The 18,463-nt window shown below is 39.6% G+C and overlaps 1 protein-coding gene across 1 annotated transcript in view; it reads left to right on the forward strand.

Moving 5' to 3' along the window:
• LOC106082182 (chorion peroxidase) overlaps window positions 1-18,207 on the forward strand; it is a 42,236-nt gene extending 24,029 nt beyond the window's left edge. Inside the window, exons 9-10 of the mRNA XM_013244548.2 lie at window positions 17,821-17,989; window positions 18,063-18,207. Coding sequence (XP_013100002.1) covers window positions 17,821-17,989; window positions 18,063-18,102 — 209 coding nt within the window. The 3' untranslated portion in view covers window positions 18,103-18,207. The remainder of the gene's footprint in view (window positions 1-17,820; window positions 17,990-18,062) is intronic.
• The last annotated feature ends 256 nt before the right edge of the window (window positions 18,208-18,463 follow it).

Consider the following 18,463-nt stretch of genomic DNA (forward strand, 5'->3'; position numbering starts at 1 on the left):
CTTGTCTGAGTGACACAAATAAATTTGTAATCAACGAATGTACAGCCTACCACTTCATACATGAATTCAGCCATCCATACATTTATACAATTATCGAAATATGAAAAATTAATGAGCTAAATACACATTTAGCCAATATTCACAAAGGCTAATGGAAATAAAAAAATTTGAAGACAAAAAAATTGGTAACAACGACAGACAGCTAGCATTCACATATTCAAGACTCTTATGTACATTAATATTGTCTTTGGATTTTAGCCAATCCAATTTATACACCAAGTGCAGGACCAAGCAATTGTTGCTAAAAGCAAAGACGTTACAAATGTTTTCAAAATCTTCAAATTATGCTGGTAACCAAGTTTATAACGTCATATGATCGCTGTAGGTTATTAAGGCGATCATAAAGAAACTAACAACAACAATCGACGAGTAATAAGAAATAATAAAAGAAATCTTTTTTTTTGTCAAATTAATAAATGTATGAAAATAGTTGGAGGCTACTACGACTTCGCTGTAGGCCATTCCGTTTTGACGTAATGCGTATTGATGTGTCTAGCCAAGATAGTTTTTTTTGATTATTCTATAATTAAAAAGCTTTACGGATAAAGCATTTAAATGGCACAGTGTCTCAAATCCAATATACTTATATGCTAAGGTGGTCAACGACAGAATGTATGGTTCAATGGCCTAGATATGAACGAGGGTTGCCTTTTATATTTTAGGATTGGACAACCCTTGTATTGCAATCTGCCAAGTGACAGCTCTATCATAAAGCTTGGCATTTTGAGGTTAAACGTATTCAGAACGTTTTGACATACGAGCGCTATTTGTGTTGTTTACAGTAACTTAAAAGATTTAAATCGCGAACATTTTCGTGCAATTCTTCTTTACAACTTTTGACGTGGATTACCTCAAGAACAGTCCATCGATGAACTTAATTAAATTTTTTGCAATACTGCTCCATCAAGGACCAGTGTTTACCGATGGTATGGTGAATTCAACCGAGGTCGTAGTTCACTGCAAGACGAATTGTGTGAAGGTCCTCCAAAATCAGTTGTTGTTCCAAAAACCATTGATGCTGTGCGCCAATCAATCAATCGTGAGATTGTGACAACCTTAGGCATTAGTGGGACTAGCATTCATTCAATATTGCTTGAACATTTGACCGTAAAAAAATTTTTTTTTCGCTTTCCCGAGGGAGGATTGTGACGCAGATGCTGAGCTTGAAGAGGATGATATCTCGGTCGATGGCTCGAAGATGGAGTCAGGGACGAAATTAGGGGTCTACTTCGAGACCCTTGAATAGACCCCCCAGAGGCGAGTGCACGATCTTTGGTTTGTGTCATAACGAGAGCCGCAAATGAAATCCTGAAAAGGAATTTCCCACCTATGAAAATCTGGAGTTATATGAACAGTATGGCGAACCTCAAGGTCTTGGATTCAAAGTCCAGCCCTTGGGGTGAGGTCGAAATGCTGTCTCACGACATAACGCTAACATGGTTTTTCGCCAGGAATGGCTCCTCCGGTGGGAGCGAACTAGTCATTGGACTTGCATATGTGTCACTTGGCGAATTAATGAACATTGATGGATGCAAAATTGCCATGCCATTCTGGCCTACCGACTATCGAAAGAGCACGAAGGAACTAAGCCCACAGCGGGATAACTATCTGCATCACACAGGCTGGAAATTTGAGATCCAATCTGTGTGATGTTCTTTACATCACGAGAAGCTTAGCTAAGAGCTACCGGGCGCGTCCACAGGTGACGGATATGGAGTAGCTGCAACTGCAGTCGCGGACATCGGTATCGAGTGGAGTCTCATTCAGAGGACGGGTGGCACAGGCTCTTGCTTAAATACTGAGTACTTATGATGCTCGATACGGGTGAGTTATTAGCGCCTTTAAATAACCAAAGGTCATCATGTTCCCGAAGCGATCGGTCGTATAGACCGGAACAAGATTGCTCGCCTTTTAGAGGTTGACGAGGATCGCCACCTCCACATGCAAATGTGGCTACAACAACAACAACCTATTGTGAGATTGAGACAACCTTAGGCATTAGTGGAATCTGCAAACATTCAATAATGCATGAACATTTGACCGTGAAACAAATGTGTTCGCGTTGGATCCCACACAATTTGTCAATTGTCGCTTGGTATGCCCGCAAAATTAATAAGACTCTGCAGGATGACACTTGCTGATACAGTAGGAATAGCAAAGAATCTCTCCGATCTCGGACAAGGAGCTGTTTATTGCGTGATCTCTTTAGTATCCTGCTGGAGAAGATTAAACGAGATGGAAATATGAATAGATATGACACACTACTATCAAGACAACAAATGCTACTCGCATATGTCGACGACATCAATATCATAGGTCGGTCACCGGAAGTAGTAACTGCAGCAATTGAATGAATCGTAAGATAGTCAGTGAAAATGGGTCTGACAGTAGATAGACAAAGCGGATGATATCAACTCTCAAAACGCCCTGTAAAACCGATAAGATAAAGAAAATGGAGAAAGTTGGGAACCGCAATTTTGAGACAGTCAGCAACTTTGTCCGCCGTAACTGAAACGAATGACACTAGTTTTGAAATAATGCAAAAAATAGTACTGGCAAACAGATGCAATGCAAATGCAAATTTGCCCATGAATTTTCCATTAAGGAACAGGGGTTAACTTCTCTCAAATCAACGAGTGCTGTCCGATTCAATTTTAAGCGCAATGACAAGCGACCTCCTTTTTATAGCCGAGTCCGAACGGCGTGCGGCAGAGTAACACCTCTTTGGAGAGAAATTTTTACATGGCAATGTACCTCACAAATGTCGCCAGCATTAGGAGGGGATAACCACCGCTGAAAAATATTCTGATGTTCCTGCCGGGATTCGAACCCAGACATGCTTACCTCTGCGCTACAGTGGCCTCCAAACAAATGTTATTTGGGTTTAAGTAAGCAGTTTAGAAAAAAGGCCAATTCTCGACAGACGAAGATTACACTATACAAAACACTGATACTACCCGTGTTGTTATATGGTTCTGAGGCATGGGCGCTTGTGAAAACAGACGAGATAGTACTTGGAGTGTTTGAGAGAAAGATTCTTGTTAAAATATATGGAAAAATTTGCGTTAATGGAGAATCTAGGCGTCGTATGAACCACGAACTGTATGACGACGATAGCAAGTGGTGGGAAACACCTCGAAACCCGAGGCGCTAGGAGCGCTATTCAACGTTCGACTAGTGGAACAAATGTTCTGTCATAGCCAATTAAACTGAAATTAAACTAAACAAAAAATTATCATATTTTGTTAAAGTTTTTCGCAACAATTTCGAAAGCTGAACAGAATACTCTACTTAAAGATTCAAAGATAGGTTAGGTTAAGATTACACGTAAAAATAATTATTCCTGAAGGCAAGATTGTGTTGGAACACAACATTTCTTATAATTATGTTTAAAAAAAATTAATAATTTATTATTAAAATTTTTTACAACTACTCCGATATCAGAACAAAGTACCCTGCTTAACTGGTTAAGTTAAACGTATCAAAGTACAGCGTTTGTCCAGCGAAGAAGTCTTTTGAAGACAAGTACTGTGGTATATGCCAACCGGGACGACCAAAATTTCTACGGAAAGATCAAGTGGTGAAGGACATCTCGGAACTAGGTTCAGAGATTGAAGAAGGAGCGCAGAAGATCCATGAGCTTAGAAATCTACTCTAAGTCAGACTAATGAGGCGAATGTTCCAATTAAAGTTAAAGTCAGTCCTTTGAACAAAACTTTGAATAAACCTGGTCACCTATCTCTAAGACGTTTTGAGGTTTTGTTTCTTGAAATACTGTGCATTCTAAGCAAAAACACATGTGAATGCTACACTTGTAATAATTACGGCACAAATGAAATAAACGGCTGAATTGACATCGACGGACAGTTTGTTGTTCGGCTGAAGACCAAACGAAGTTAAATAAAAAAAAATAAACGAAATGCAACGTTCAGATAGCTACATACAAAAATTCTCAACTAAAACAACAGGTGGCAAAGTGGCCTGTGGCGCATACAGCCCCAGTGCCATCATGGTATCATGAAGAAACTAAGGCGACAATGCGTCAAATTGGCAGCTTACTGGAAACATAACAAAACCGATACGAAAAATTAACAACGCTTTACTAACCATCCGTTCATTCAAAATACCCTATGTCTAGTTCATGTATATCCTATGGATTATATAAAGGGTAACTTAAACCCACGGTTGACATCCAGCAACTGGGAGAACAGCACCCCTTATTCAAAACCTCACAAAGCGGACATATAGGCCAAAAAGATTATTAGGCCGTTTTTAGAAAACGCAATATATATATTTACCAATAGTTGGTAGTTGTGGGGTTGTAATTGTACAATGAGACATGCCCAAACAGAATTACGATTTTTTGGAACAATTCACCTGGTTCGTTTAATGATGTATGCTGAGGTTTAATTTCATTGGCACCAGACTTATTCAAAACCTCACAAAGCGGACATATAGGCCAAAAAGATTATTAGGCCGTTTTTAGAAAACGCAATATATATATTTACCAATAGTTGGTAGTTGTGGGGTTGTAATTGTACAATGAGACATGCCCAAACAGAATTACGATTTTTTGGAACAATTCACCATACATCCATTTGGTGCCACCTGGTTCGTTTAATGATGTATGCTGAGGTTTAATTTCATTGGCACCAGACCACATTCCCATAATGGTATCCATTGGCCGAACGCCGAATGTTTGTTAACTATATAAAAGTCCTTGGACCTTAGATGTTCGAAGTGCTGAGAGAAAATTTCGAGCTATCATATCTGCTGGTCAACTATCTCAGGTAAGGCTTAATTCGGAGACGAGTTTGATTCTTCGTTCCAATCCTTTGATGCTAGAATAGAGGAACTGAATAATGAAATTAATAAGATTGTCAACTAGAGCATATGAAGCTCTGTAACTTTAGTGCCAGCATTGGCAAGTTGTAGTCACTCTCGAACCTCTGCGTAGAGATAGAACAGATTGTTCAATAGTCAAAATATTGAGCATTCAGGAGGTTTTTGAGCCGATGATTGTCGACTTAAATCTACCGTGAACGAAATATCAAAACGTCCCAGGCTCTGGGTCCCCATGAAATCTCTACGTTGCACAGTGGGATAGAATCAAAAAAAAAAAATAAAAAATATGCCAGAACGCTCCATGAAATTTGAAATGGTTAGAGCACAAAACAATATTTATAGGCTCTACAGAAAATTTACTACCGCATGTGAAACTATCTTTGACCTAAATTGAACCACAAATGCTCTCATAAATCTCAAAATACAAAGCCAGTCTCGGCAAAATTTCAAAAAAAAACTAAAAGTCGAATATACCCGAACCCAGTATTATAGACCTCAAGAACTATCCAGCAAAAAGGAATTTTGGAAATTGGACCACAAATGAAGATTTGGCAGCCCGAACATCTTTTCTAAATACCAAGGTTACTAACTTTAAGGCCCTGCCAAGAGGCTCCCGAGGCATCACCAACACATCCTAGACTGAAACGTTGAATAACGAATTATTTATGTGTTCGTTGAATATACGACTGAGAATGTAAGGATAAGAAGTAATAGCACTGTAGAGGGATATAGTGAGTTCCCCAAAGTAGGCTACTACGTACAAGTGGCACTATTTTAATCTCGGATAGCATTTAAATCGTATCATATGCGACCGATTGCATGATCAATCTGAATAAGGTTGAACCGAAAGTACAAAGAAAATACGCCGGCAGCTGTCAGAGCCTATGGCGTAAAGACCACAAAATACCCCAAAATACTTGAAAATATCCCGCTGATACGGGATAATAGCAAATTTTTCCTTAAAGTCTTATTTGACAGCCATTCTACTACATTCTGTGACAAAGTCAATAGTAGAAACAATGTCCTCAAGTCATTGTTAAACTATGCAACGCCTAGGTGGACGCATTAGTTGAGCGGCATGCAGAGGGATATGATTCAGACCTACCAGAACGCCTCCTCCCAGACAGAACATTTGTCCCATCAATGCAAACTGATCCACAAATTTTACGAAAAATCTTTCTCCCAAACACTCCAAGCACTGCCTCCTCTGCTTTCACAAGTACCTATGCCTCGGAACAATATAACAACGCGGGTAGTATCAGTATCTTGAATATATCTTCGTGTGTATAGAGGTGGTCTTGTTTCTAAACTGCTTGCTTAATCCAAAGAAAGATCTGTTTGTCAGTTTTATTCTTCAAAACTGGTGTCTTTCGTTACGGCTACGGTGGTGCCAAGGTAGATAAAGTTGTGCTTTCCAACTTTCTCCATTTTCTTTGTCTTCCCGGTTGTCTTATCTCCATTTACTGCCAGAACCACTTTCACTGATTCTCTTTTGATTCTTCCAAAGGCTGCAGTTACTATTTCCGATGACCGACCCATGATATCGATGTCGTCGGCATAGGCGATTAGCATGTGTTTTCTTCTTAGTAGTGTGCCATATCTATTCACATGTGCATCTCGTATAATCTTCCCCAGCAGGATATTAAAGAGATCACATGATAAGCTGTCATCTTGTCTGAAACCCCGTTTGGTATTGAATGGATGGAAGAGATTCTTTCGTATTCTTACAGAGGAACATGTTATTCTGCAGAGTCTTATTAATTTTGTCTAGATACCAGACTCAGACATGGCTTATAATAACTTTGAACGTATAGAGCTGTTGAAAACGGCTTCGTAGTTAATGAAATGATGGTAGGTGTTGATTTGTCTTTCTCGAGTCTTTTCCAGGATCTATGGTGGATTTACATGAACTAAAGCCATACTGATAGGGCCCAATTATCTCATTGACTTTAGATTTTAATTTTTCACACAGTACGTTCGAGAGTATTTTGTATGCGATGGGGAGGATACGTATTCCGCTGTAGTTGGCATATCCCGTCATTTCTTCTTTCTTATATACGGGACATAATAAGCTGAGGTTCCAATCTGATGACGGAGAGCTGATGCATACGCCTCCGGTCTTAAATAGTTCAGCGGGCAACCGATCGGCTCCTGCTGCCATGTTTTTCTTAAGTCGGGTCACGGATATTTATACCTCGTGCTGACTAGGAGGTAACATTCTATACCATTATCAGGGATTGGTTCTGCGGTATCCTCTTATCCGCCATCGTCGGACACTAGCAGCTGAGAAAAATGTTCTTTCCATCTCTTCAGCACCTCAGTTACCAGATTGCCTTCTTTGTCTCTGCAGGAGTATGTGCCCGCACCTTCTGTAGTTGCCACATCCCGTCTGGTCTTCTTTCTTATATACGGGACATAGTAAGCTGAGGTTCCAATAATCAGTTATGCGTTCTTATAGCCAGATCGCGCAGGAGAGCGGGCAACCCATCGGCTCCTGCTCCATTGTTGTTCTTCAATCGGGTCACCACTACTTGGACCTCATTCTGACAAGGAGGTAAACATTCTATACCATCATGATTAATTGGTTCTACGGTATCCTCTTATCCGCCATCGTCGGAGACTAGTAGCTGGAAAAAAATGTTCTTTCCATATCCTCCAATCCGCGCACCAAAGCCATCGGTGTGATTCTTTGGTAAAATTTCCGGACTTAATTCTGATTCCTGTACATCTCAATTCGCTTATACTCACTTCTTTCCATTTCTTTTTCTTTCTGCGAAATTGACGTTTCCCCTCTCTACTTTTCTCTCGATACCTCTCCTTCACCTGGCGCGTACTTCTGATTGCTGCGTTTCTATGTGGTGGGTAATAGGTTGTACTACGTCGTTATATCGTCGTAACAAGGAGTGCTTTAATCAAGCAGTTGGGTCAGTCGAGTGGTGTATGCCCATCGCAATATGGGGCTCAAATAAAGGTATTTGGGACTAGAATACGAATTTGATATCCACATGTAGGAACATGTATTTTAGGGCATCACCCCATCCCCAAAACACCCCCAAAGGGTAAACATTTTTCGATCATGCCAATGTGTGGCTCAAATGAAAGGTATTTGAGATTAGAAAACGAATTTGATAACCAATCTTGGACCATGTGTTTGGGGGCGCCTCGTCCTGTAAACTCCCCTCAAACCAATTACAATATGGGGTTTAAGTAAATGGTATTTGATAGAAGAGCACGATGCTGATATTTTTTCAGGGCCAAGTGTTTGGGGGACCACCTCAGCCCCGAAAACACACCTAAATCAGACATCATGAGATAACGGGCTAAAATAAGGTATTTTTAGAGTGGAGTACACCTTGCATCCAAACTTAAATTCGTAGACCAATAAAGATCAAATGGGATTCAGATAAAAGCACATATATTGTTAAACTGTTTTTCAAGCGATATACTTTTTTCGTAGCATGGTATTTCACTAAAAGCTCTTTAATTGTCGAAAAGAAATATTCCAAGGAAAAATTAGTTCCATATAAAGTAAAAGAAGGCGCAGCGGATCGGGCCCGGGCCAGCTAGTGATATATACAAATATTGTCAGATTTAAACTTTGTCAAAGGATCTAAAGCATATACCAAATCAATATTGATTTAATGACCTAAGAAGGAAAATCAAATGGACGGACATGGCTACGGACTACGAGTTTTCTACGATAATTTAATTTTAATGAAAATTTAATTTATAACTCATTCCATGCAAGTCACCTCTCTTTATGAATGGTATACTCGAATGAAGGTTTGTAGAGTGCTTTTATCCGGCTATCATTGCAAAATCTGATTTTTTGCTCCAACATTGAATTCGTGTCACTTGTGTGTATGTGTGCTTTAAATACGTCCAATATCGATTGTCATGACTACCAGACTTGGTATTCCAATTATGGACACATCTATTGCATCCATGAAGTGTGTGACACCACCAATGAGAAGTGCACATTTTCAACATCATATCCGTGATTTGATTCTTTGACAATATATCAGAAGACACCGTTTGCTCTGACGGGGACAGAAGGTTTGAAAAGAACGGCAGTTTGTTATGATACCGCCATACCATAAATAAAATAATTAACATGTTCTCTCAACTTCAATGGAAGTTTTCAATAAATGATAAAGCCAAAACAAAATGAAACGAAAATTCAACAAATGTCCATTTAGGTAGCTATCTACCAACCACCTTGCCTACCCTACAACCGGTTACAATTGAGGGAGAGGTTACAAAAATAAATTTACACGTAAACAGGCTTTTTTGTACTCCAAAAAATTTGGGTGAATTGAAAATCCAATAATTTGTGGTATCGCAGAAAATTAGATAAAATCGAACATCAATAACTGTCAGAATTAATATTTTAAGCCAATTATTTACTTTCGCTGTTAGTCTCCATACCCAAAGTTCAACACTCTCTCTCTCTCTGGGACGAAAATTGGAAGGGGTAGTAAAAATATAAATTATGAAACCCATAAACTTGAAAAGGTTTTATGATTTTTTTCAATTGCCACAAATAAAACTGATTCGAAATATTGTGTGTATTAAGATACATTAGCCATAAAAATGGTTATAAAGGAAACCAAAAAATTATCGATCATTAAGTGGGTCTCGAAGAAAAAATAGAAAAAAAGACTTCTTTCAATTGATTGAATTGATTTTTTATTAATACAATAAATTTCTTGTACACTTTCCATTGTAAAAACATGTAGTGAACCTTAAGTCTCTTGCTGACCTATTTCAATTTGGCTGATCTATTTTTACGGATTTGATTGTGACTTCAATATGTAAGCGAGCACAAAACCATGCTCATTAATATGTATGAGCATTTGGCTTTCATATGATTCCCATTTTTAAATTCATATCCTACTTGGCAATTGTAAAATATTTTCTCAAACACCTGTTGGCTGCTTTTGAAAGTTTTGTAGTATAAACTTTGACAGTGAATAAGAAAAATTTACATACAAATTACAAGTAGGAACCTTTGATATGAAAGAAGAAAAACGCAATTACAGTAAAGTTAGTTATTTTTTTATACCCTTTACCATGGAACACTTAAAACATCGATATGTGACTCTGTAAGGTACTGCTGAAAGGTTAGGTTAGGTTTAAGTGGCCACTCACTTAGACCACTCAGACTCACTTAGACGTTTTCGTCCATTGTGATACCGCAGGAACAGAAGAAGGAAGATGCCTTTTAGTTCCTACCGTTGAACCATCCAGATCGCTTTAAGGTGAGGTTAGGTTAGGTTGAAAAGAGGGTGCAGATATTAATCCGCCCCATGCCACGATGGACATGCTCCTAAACCAGTAATCGGCTTGTTGTGCGCTCTAAAAACTATAAAGTAACCTCTAAAAAGAAAATTTTAAGTTAGGAAACTACTACTACTACTTACAAAATCCTTAATTGTTATCAATGCCACTGTGTCTCAACCTAAGTACCGGTATCTGTTGGACGCGAAAGCCGGGCAATGACAAAGGACTCGCTGTGCCAAATTTCATTGAAACCGGATGAAAAATGCTCCTTTTATTGGCTCATTACACTATATCGGGAGATCGATCTGTATGGCAGATATATCCAAATATGGTCCGATCTGCACAAAATTTGACAGGAATGAATAGGGCTCTACCAGAAAATACTGTGCCAAATTTTATCGAATTCGGGTAAAAAATTGATCTTTTACGGCCCCAATACCATAAATCGGGAGATCGGGGGTCGGCCTAAGGGCATCTATATCCAAATATAGTCCGATGTGAACCGCACATTACCAAATTGTATCTCATTCGGATGAAAAATGACCAATGTATTGTCTTAAGACTTTAAGTCTGGAGATCGGTCTATATAGCGACTATATATAACTAAAATCCAATTCTATGAGATCAGAAGATCAGGTTTATATACAAAGAATATGAAATCATCAAACATTGTTTGGAAAATACTTTTATACCCAAGATATCTGCAAAAATATAAATACTCAGCTTATGGGTACAAATGGGTAAATACCCAGGTATTTACCCAATTTACCGGGTAAATACCTTTTGGGTATTTATCCAGCGTCAATCTCTACAAATACGTTCTCCAGGGATTCAATGGCTGCCTGGCTATCTGAAAAGATATTTATGGCAATCGTTGTTATGACATTATATCTTAGACATACCACCACTTTCTTAACTGCAAGGATCTCCGCTTGATAAACACTGCAGCGGTCGGTTAACATTTTCGATATGACCATTTCTAAATCTTTAGAGTACACCCCAAAGCCCACCTGGTTGTCTAGTTTGGGAAAATCCGTATAGAAGTTTATGTAACTTCTATTACCAGGTATGTCGTAGTTCCAATTGGTTCCATCAGGAATAGTGGTACAGTACTTTTTATTAAAAAGCGGCTTAGTTAGGTCGTAATCCAAACTGCCTGGAACATCGGACATTGTATCAAGGATAACACAGTGTCCATAGCCGCCATATGACCAAAGAGAAGGCTCCCTCAACCTCAAGTCAGTGGTCTCTGCAATTTGTCCAGCCACAATGTCCAGAGCCATAAGATGTTACATTAAATTCAGTGCATCAGATGGTGTCGTTCTCAGAGCGGCTGCGATGCACAAACAAGCCATCCTTTGGATGCGGTTGACTATTGAACAATAGGTGAAATTTTGAAGTAGCGTCCACCAGACCACAACACCATATAGCATTATAGGTCTGACAACTGCAGTACATACCCAATGCATGACACGCGGTCTAAAACCCCCAACTTTTGCCAATGGTTCTCTTGCAGGTGTATAGGGCAAGAGTTGCCTTTCTTAAATGTGGGATTTGAAGTTCAATTTCCTGTCCAGCAAAACACCCAGGTATTTTGCGCTTTCTGTAAATAGAAAAATTTCTCCTTCCAAGGAGACAGGTGCCACTGTAGGCAAATTGTATCTCCTACTTCTGTCTTGCACGGATTTATACCTAGACCACTGTCGGTAGCCTACGTGCACCATGCAGAGCTTCCTGAAGTATATCTCTGGGAAGCTTTCCCCTAACCGCAAATGGCACGTCATCGGCATATGCGACCACTTTTACGCCTTTTTCTTTCAAAGACAATAATATATTGTTAATGGCTATAATCCAAAGTAGAGGTGTTCCTCTGCTGGTCCATCTTTTTAGATCCACAAATCCCTAGCCTGCCCTAATGCATCTTTTAGTAAGTAAGTTATTAATAAACTTTCTTACGGCAGAATTGATGCCTATAAACTCAAACTCCTTCATTATTGACGTCCGTTTTACATTATTGAAAGCACCTTCAATGTCAAGAAATGCTACGATTGTATTTTCCTTGACAGCGAGAGAACCCTCTGTGTAGCCAAATAGGTCATTAAGGCCTGTTTCAGTGGATTTGCCTTTACAATATGCATGCTGCTGCCGCGACAGGCGATCTCCAGGGATCTTTGCCCTAAAATATGTTTCTATCACCCTTTCAAGAGTCTTCACCATAAAGGATGACTGACTACTAGGACGAAAATCTTTCGCCTTTGTATGGTAAAGTTTTCCTGCTTTCGGAATGAAAATTACCTTCGTGTATGGAGGGACATCCCACAAGTATATATGACATGCTGATACAAGAAGAGTATATCTCAGTAAGCCAAGGGACCGGTCTATCAGACACAGCTTGTAATTCAACCGATGATACATCATCAGGGCCTGGCGACTTAAAGGAGTTGAAACCTTATTGCCACACAATTTCCCCAATAACCTGCGACGAATGTATACCAGTGACAACCTCTTCTGGCGCCACGTTGTCCGCTGGAGAATTTCCCGGGAAATGTGGTAGTTCTAGTGTTTCTTTACTAGACATTGCCCATACATTCCCTTATATTTTCTTAACTCAGCCTTAGCTCTTGTGGCTTTCGCTTTGTTGAAGAGTGTTCTGCAGTCCTTCCTTAGGCCAACCAACTCTGGGGTCCACCATGGCGGTCGCTGTTTGACCCTTGGCTTTGCACTAGGACATGCTGACAAAAGCGAGTCATTCAGGGCCTTCGTGATCAGCTTGGTCATTGTGTCTATATCCTCCGCAGTTTCCACTTCCTTTTCTGGCCTAAAAGGAACAGGGATAGACGTGCAAAATTTGTGCCGAAATTTATACCAAACCGCCTTTCTTCTGTTAAGCCGAGGGACCACTTCTGCAGTATTTTCTCCAAGGCTAAAACGAATATAACGATGATCAAAGAAGCTGTGGTCATCCAACACTTCCCAGTCGCATATTCTTGCACTTATATCTTCCGATATAAATGTAATATCTAGTACAGGCAGGAGGTACCCCTGATAATAAAGGTCGTTTTATCCCCTTTATTACGAATCACCAGATTGCTAATATATTCGAAAAGCAGCTCACCCTTTTCGTTGACAACCGAACTTCCCCATATCTGGTGATGTGCATTAGCATCAATTTCCACAATGAGGATCTTCCCCATAGAAGCGGCACTAACCAGCAACTTTGAAGGCGGCATCTCTGAATCGTGTGCCATATGTAGGGAAGCCAGCCAGGATACAACTCCTTCAGACTTGTTGAGGTCTGCGCGACAGCCGGAGTTTTGTACGAATACTGCATATCTCCGGTCACCATCAGCATCGTCCAATCTACCAATTTTCTAGTCGGCGGTTGAAAGATTGGGATTCCATTCCCTCAGTCTTCCAAGTATCGATTTTGGATCTGAGGGAATCCTTGGAATCCAAACATTCGCCATTGGTCGAGAAGGAGTAACGATACATTTCAATTCAGCGTTGATCCCCTAAGGCAATTAGTTAGCCTGCATCGTTACAAATTGGAGGAGACCCAGGAAATTCCGCAAGAACATCGGAGTATACTGATGACAGTCCATTGACCATCCCACTCCAATTATTCCTTGGTATGCAGCCCTGCTCTTCTCCTTTGTCGACAACTGCCATCACCAAACTGTCGCTAGGGACATTAGCAAAGGTCCATGGACCCATCTTACTATTGTTCGCCCTCGATCTTTTAGGCATGGGATGCCCTCTAGGTGACCGCAGCCTTTTGGCTGATTGCGGTGCAGTTTCCGAATCTAGACGTGTAGTTTTTGGGGTAGCCTGTGCAGCGAATCCCCGAGCCCAATTTAGGGAGTCTCTCTCTCTATTAGTGAGAGTCTTAGGATCATTCGCACCAAGCCTCTCAATAAACCTGCGTTTGGCTTGTGGAGCCTGGAGCAGCCGCTCCACCAGTCGAGGTTTCAGTAACAGACAACATGCTACGGCCTGATACTACCCACTGCAGCTGTTGGGTCTTTGGAGACCATTTTAAGCCTACTCCCGGGCTCTAGATCTGCCGCTCCACTGGAAACAGACGCAGATCATCAACCGCCTTAGGGACACCACAATCGTGGCTATCCTTTAGTGACTAGAAATTTTCTTCCAAAAATAATGACCTATTACGAGTTACAGAAAAATGCCTGGGGAGCGAAATAACAAAATGTCCGCTCCACTCAACGGTTTAACGCACCTTAAAAGCTTAAATTTTGGTCGGATTTGGCTAAAATGTGGTGAGGTACGTCCGTTCCCTCCAACTTTACACCGAATTCTGCTCAGATAGATTCATTAATAGATATAGCCCTCATTTAAACCGATCCCATCGGTATTTAGTGACATTAAACTTGAAATTTCTTGCAGCGAAGTAAGCGGCAAGATCTGCAACGTGTACTGTTCCCCACATGACACAATCTCGTTGTCATCTTGTGTGGACTACAGGATAGTTAGGGGTTAAACGAGCAGGAGATATCATTCCACCTTAGAGACCTCCTTGTTTCACTGACCTCGGCTAATATGTTTAGTGCAAGGCTGCCTTAGTGCTATGTAGTTTACGAAAACCAAACAACTAGTATAGAGACGCGAGTACTCAAATATCTTAGCGACGGACGAGAGAATGCAAATCGTTCTACACGATTCTCCCTTGTTGCAATTTTTTCCAGTTTTAGGATCATTCTGCCTATTTTAAAGACATCGGGAACTACAAGAGTGTCCAGAAACAGGTTGAGGGCCTTTATCAGGTATCGGATTCCTGGTATATCCAAGCATTATCAACATCAGTGTAAAGATTCCGGCATGCCCCTGCTGACGTTTCGAACTTTATACACGGTAAATTGCAATGATTGCTCATCGGCTCCAAAACTACGAATGCGATTAGAGGGTATTGATCTAGGACCCCATAAGGTATATATATTCTTGATCGTCTCGACATTCTGATTCGAACTAGCTATGCCCGTCCGTCCGTCTGTCGAAATCACGATAGCGGTCGAACGAAAAGAGCTAGCCGCTTGAAATTTTGCACACATACTTCCTATTGATGTGGGTCGTTGGGGATTGCAAATGGGCCATATCGATTTAGATTTGGATAAAGCTTCCATATAAACAGATCTCCCGATTTGACTTCTTGTGCCCATGGAATTCACAATGTTTGTCCGATTTGGCTGAAATTTTGCACATAGTGTTCTGTTATGACTTCCAACAACTGAACCAAGTACGGTCTATAACCTGATATAGCTCCCATATAAACCGATCTCCCCATTAGACTTTTTGAGTCCTTACAAACCGCAATTTATGTCCGATTTGGCTGAAATTTGGCATGCGATGTTCTGGTATGACTTCCAACAACTGTGCCAAGTAAGGTACAAATTGGCCTATAACCTGATATAGCTCCCATATAAACCGATCTCCCGATTAGACTTTTTGAGTCCTTACAAACCACAATTTATGTCCGATTTGGCTGCAATTTTGGATGCGGTGTTCTGTTACGACCTCCAACAACTGTGCCAAATACGGTCCTAATTAGTCTATAACCTGATATAGCCCCCATGTTAAGCGGTTTGTCGATCATCCTTGTTTGGTTCCTAGAAGCTTTCATTTTTACTGGTTTGCCAGAAGTTTGGTATGTAGAACAAAATTATGTCCTTCAACTAAATCTATTTTGCATGAATTTTTTGCAAAATCCATGGTGGTGGGTTCCCAACGTTCGTCCCGGCCGAACTTACCACGCTTTTACTTGTTATTAGTGCACGATCTACTTATACCCAACACCACTTATATGGTAGAGGGTATTATAACATTGCGCATTTCTTTATAACCCAAAAGAGGAGAAGAGCTAGACTTTGTGTTCAGTATACTGAGAGAAATCCATTTTTATATCCTAAACCATTACTGTGGTACAGGGTATTATAGCTCAGTGAATTTGTTTGTAAGACCCAAAAGAAAGAGAGATAGACCCATTGATAAGAATACCGATCGACTTAGAAACACTTTCTGATTCGATTTAGCTCTGTCTGTCTGTCCGTCCGTCTGTCTGTCCATGCTAATTTGTGAACAAAGTACAGGTCGCAGTTTTCATCCGATCGTCTTAAACTTTGGTACAGGCCTATTGAAGTTGGAAAAAATCGGTTCAGATTTGGATATAGCTCCCATATATATGTTCGTCCGATTTTCAGTAATAATGCAATGAAATGGTCATTTGTTAACCGATTCTCTCGAAATTTGGCAGGAAGGTTTTTTTTATGACTCTCGACATTACTTGTGAATTTCATGGAAATCGGTTCAGATTTATATATAGCTCTCATATATACATATCGCCCGATTTTCACTCCTAGAGCCACTGGAAGCGCATTTATTGAACAATCTTCCCAAAACTTCGTACAACGCTTTGCTCGACGACTGTCACAGTATGTGAGAAGTTTGCTCGAAATCAGCTCAGATTTAGATATAGCTCCCATATCTATGTTCGTTCAATTTGCTGTAATATTGCAATAAAATGGTCTTTTGTAATCCGATTTGAGAGGAAGTATTTTCTCTTGACTCTCAACATTACTGGTGAGTTTCATGGGAATCGGTTCAGATTTATATATAGCTCTCTTATATATATATATCGCCCGATTTTAACTTCTGGAGTCACAGAGAGCGTATACATTGATCCATCTTGACAAAATATTGCAGAACGCTTTCCTCGACGACTGCCACAATATCTGAGAAGCTTGCACGAAATCGGTTCTGATTTAGGTATAGCTCCCACATATATGTTCGTCCGATTTTGAGAAATATTGCAAGAAAGTGCTCAGTTTTAAATGGATTCTTTCGAAATTTTGCAGGAAGGATTTTCTTATGACTCTCGATATTACTGTTGAATTTCATAGAAATCGGCTCAGATTTAGATATAGCTGTCATATATGTATATCGACTGATTTTCACCCCAAAAGCTACTGCAAGCGCATTGTTTGACAATCTTGCCAATATTTTGAACAACACCTTCCTCGACGACTACCACATTATCTGAGAAGTTTGCTCGAAATCGGTTCAGAATTAGATATAGCCCCTATATATATGTTCGTCAGATTTTGGGCGATTTGCAATAATGTAGTCATTTGTCAACCGTAGTTATTACAGTTTGAACATACTTGCTCGGTCCAAAAGGTCCATCAAAATTGGTTCAGAATTGGATATGGCTCCCACATTGTATTTATAGGGTAGGTGTAGGGCACCGCCCGACTTTTGTCCTTCCTTACTGGTCTTAAATTAGCCATGTCTGGCTGTTTTACTGGCTGTCTGTCCTACATACCAATTTTTTGGCCCATGATTATATAGCTTCCAGTCACAATTTTGGTTCGATCTTTACATGACATAAGAAATTTTATAAGAATCCTTAGGATGCGGTTTATATTATATCAAAATCGAATAAGTTTTAGGTATAGCTCCCATTTATACCTTTAATCCGATATACACTTTTATAGTTGACGTAGCCACGGTATGTCCCGATCTTTACACAATTTACATATCGTCTATTTGGAAGGCCCAGTTAATTGTCTTTCCTTTGCCTTCTTTTTAACATTACTAAATAAACATTTTATTCTATTTCAGCTGAACAATTTTCTCAATTACACAAATGGCACCGAAAAGATACCACGGATTTGAAGAATTCCGATATGGACCTAAGCAAATATACATCGATTAAGGCAGCTGACTTAATGTGTCTGAATTCGAATCTCAAATATGTTCCCAAGAATATTTTCCATATTGCTTCCAATAGGTAAGCAAATGATCAAAAATCGTTTTTTTTATATATTTTTAATATGCTGCATATACATTTATTTTTATTGCAGAAATCCGCTGGTATATTGTGGAGATGTTTTAAATAAATAAAAAAGTGGTAAAAATTAGTTATTACTAGATAAAATAAATTCGGAAAATATTAGATTTAAATATATTACCTAATAAAGAATACATAAATAATATTGATTAAATAAACTCAGTTTTAGTTTTAGTCAAAAATAACCATCACTAAAAGCCTAGATCCGTCATGTAGTTTTTCGTCAATACCATACTATGCGTAGAAGATCTTTATAAAAGAAATTCATTTTGTCAGGTCAAAACTTGATTTTTTGCATACAATATTTAAACTTTTTAGTTACGTATAACATGGAGGCCCCGTAGCGCAGAAGTTAGCATGTCCGCTTATGACGCTGATCGACTGGGTTCGTATCCAGGCGTGATCATCAGAAAC

The sequence above is a fragment of the Stomoxys calcitrans genome, chromosome 2 (genome assembly GCF_963082655.1).
Source record: "Stomoxys calcitrans chromosome 2, idStoCalc2.1, whole genome shotgun sequence".
Taxonomy (NCBI): domain Eukaryota; kingdom Metazoa; phylum Arthropoda; class Insecta; order Diptera; family Muscidae; genus Stomoxys; species Stomoxys calcitrans.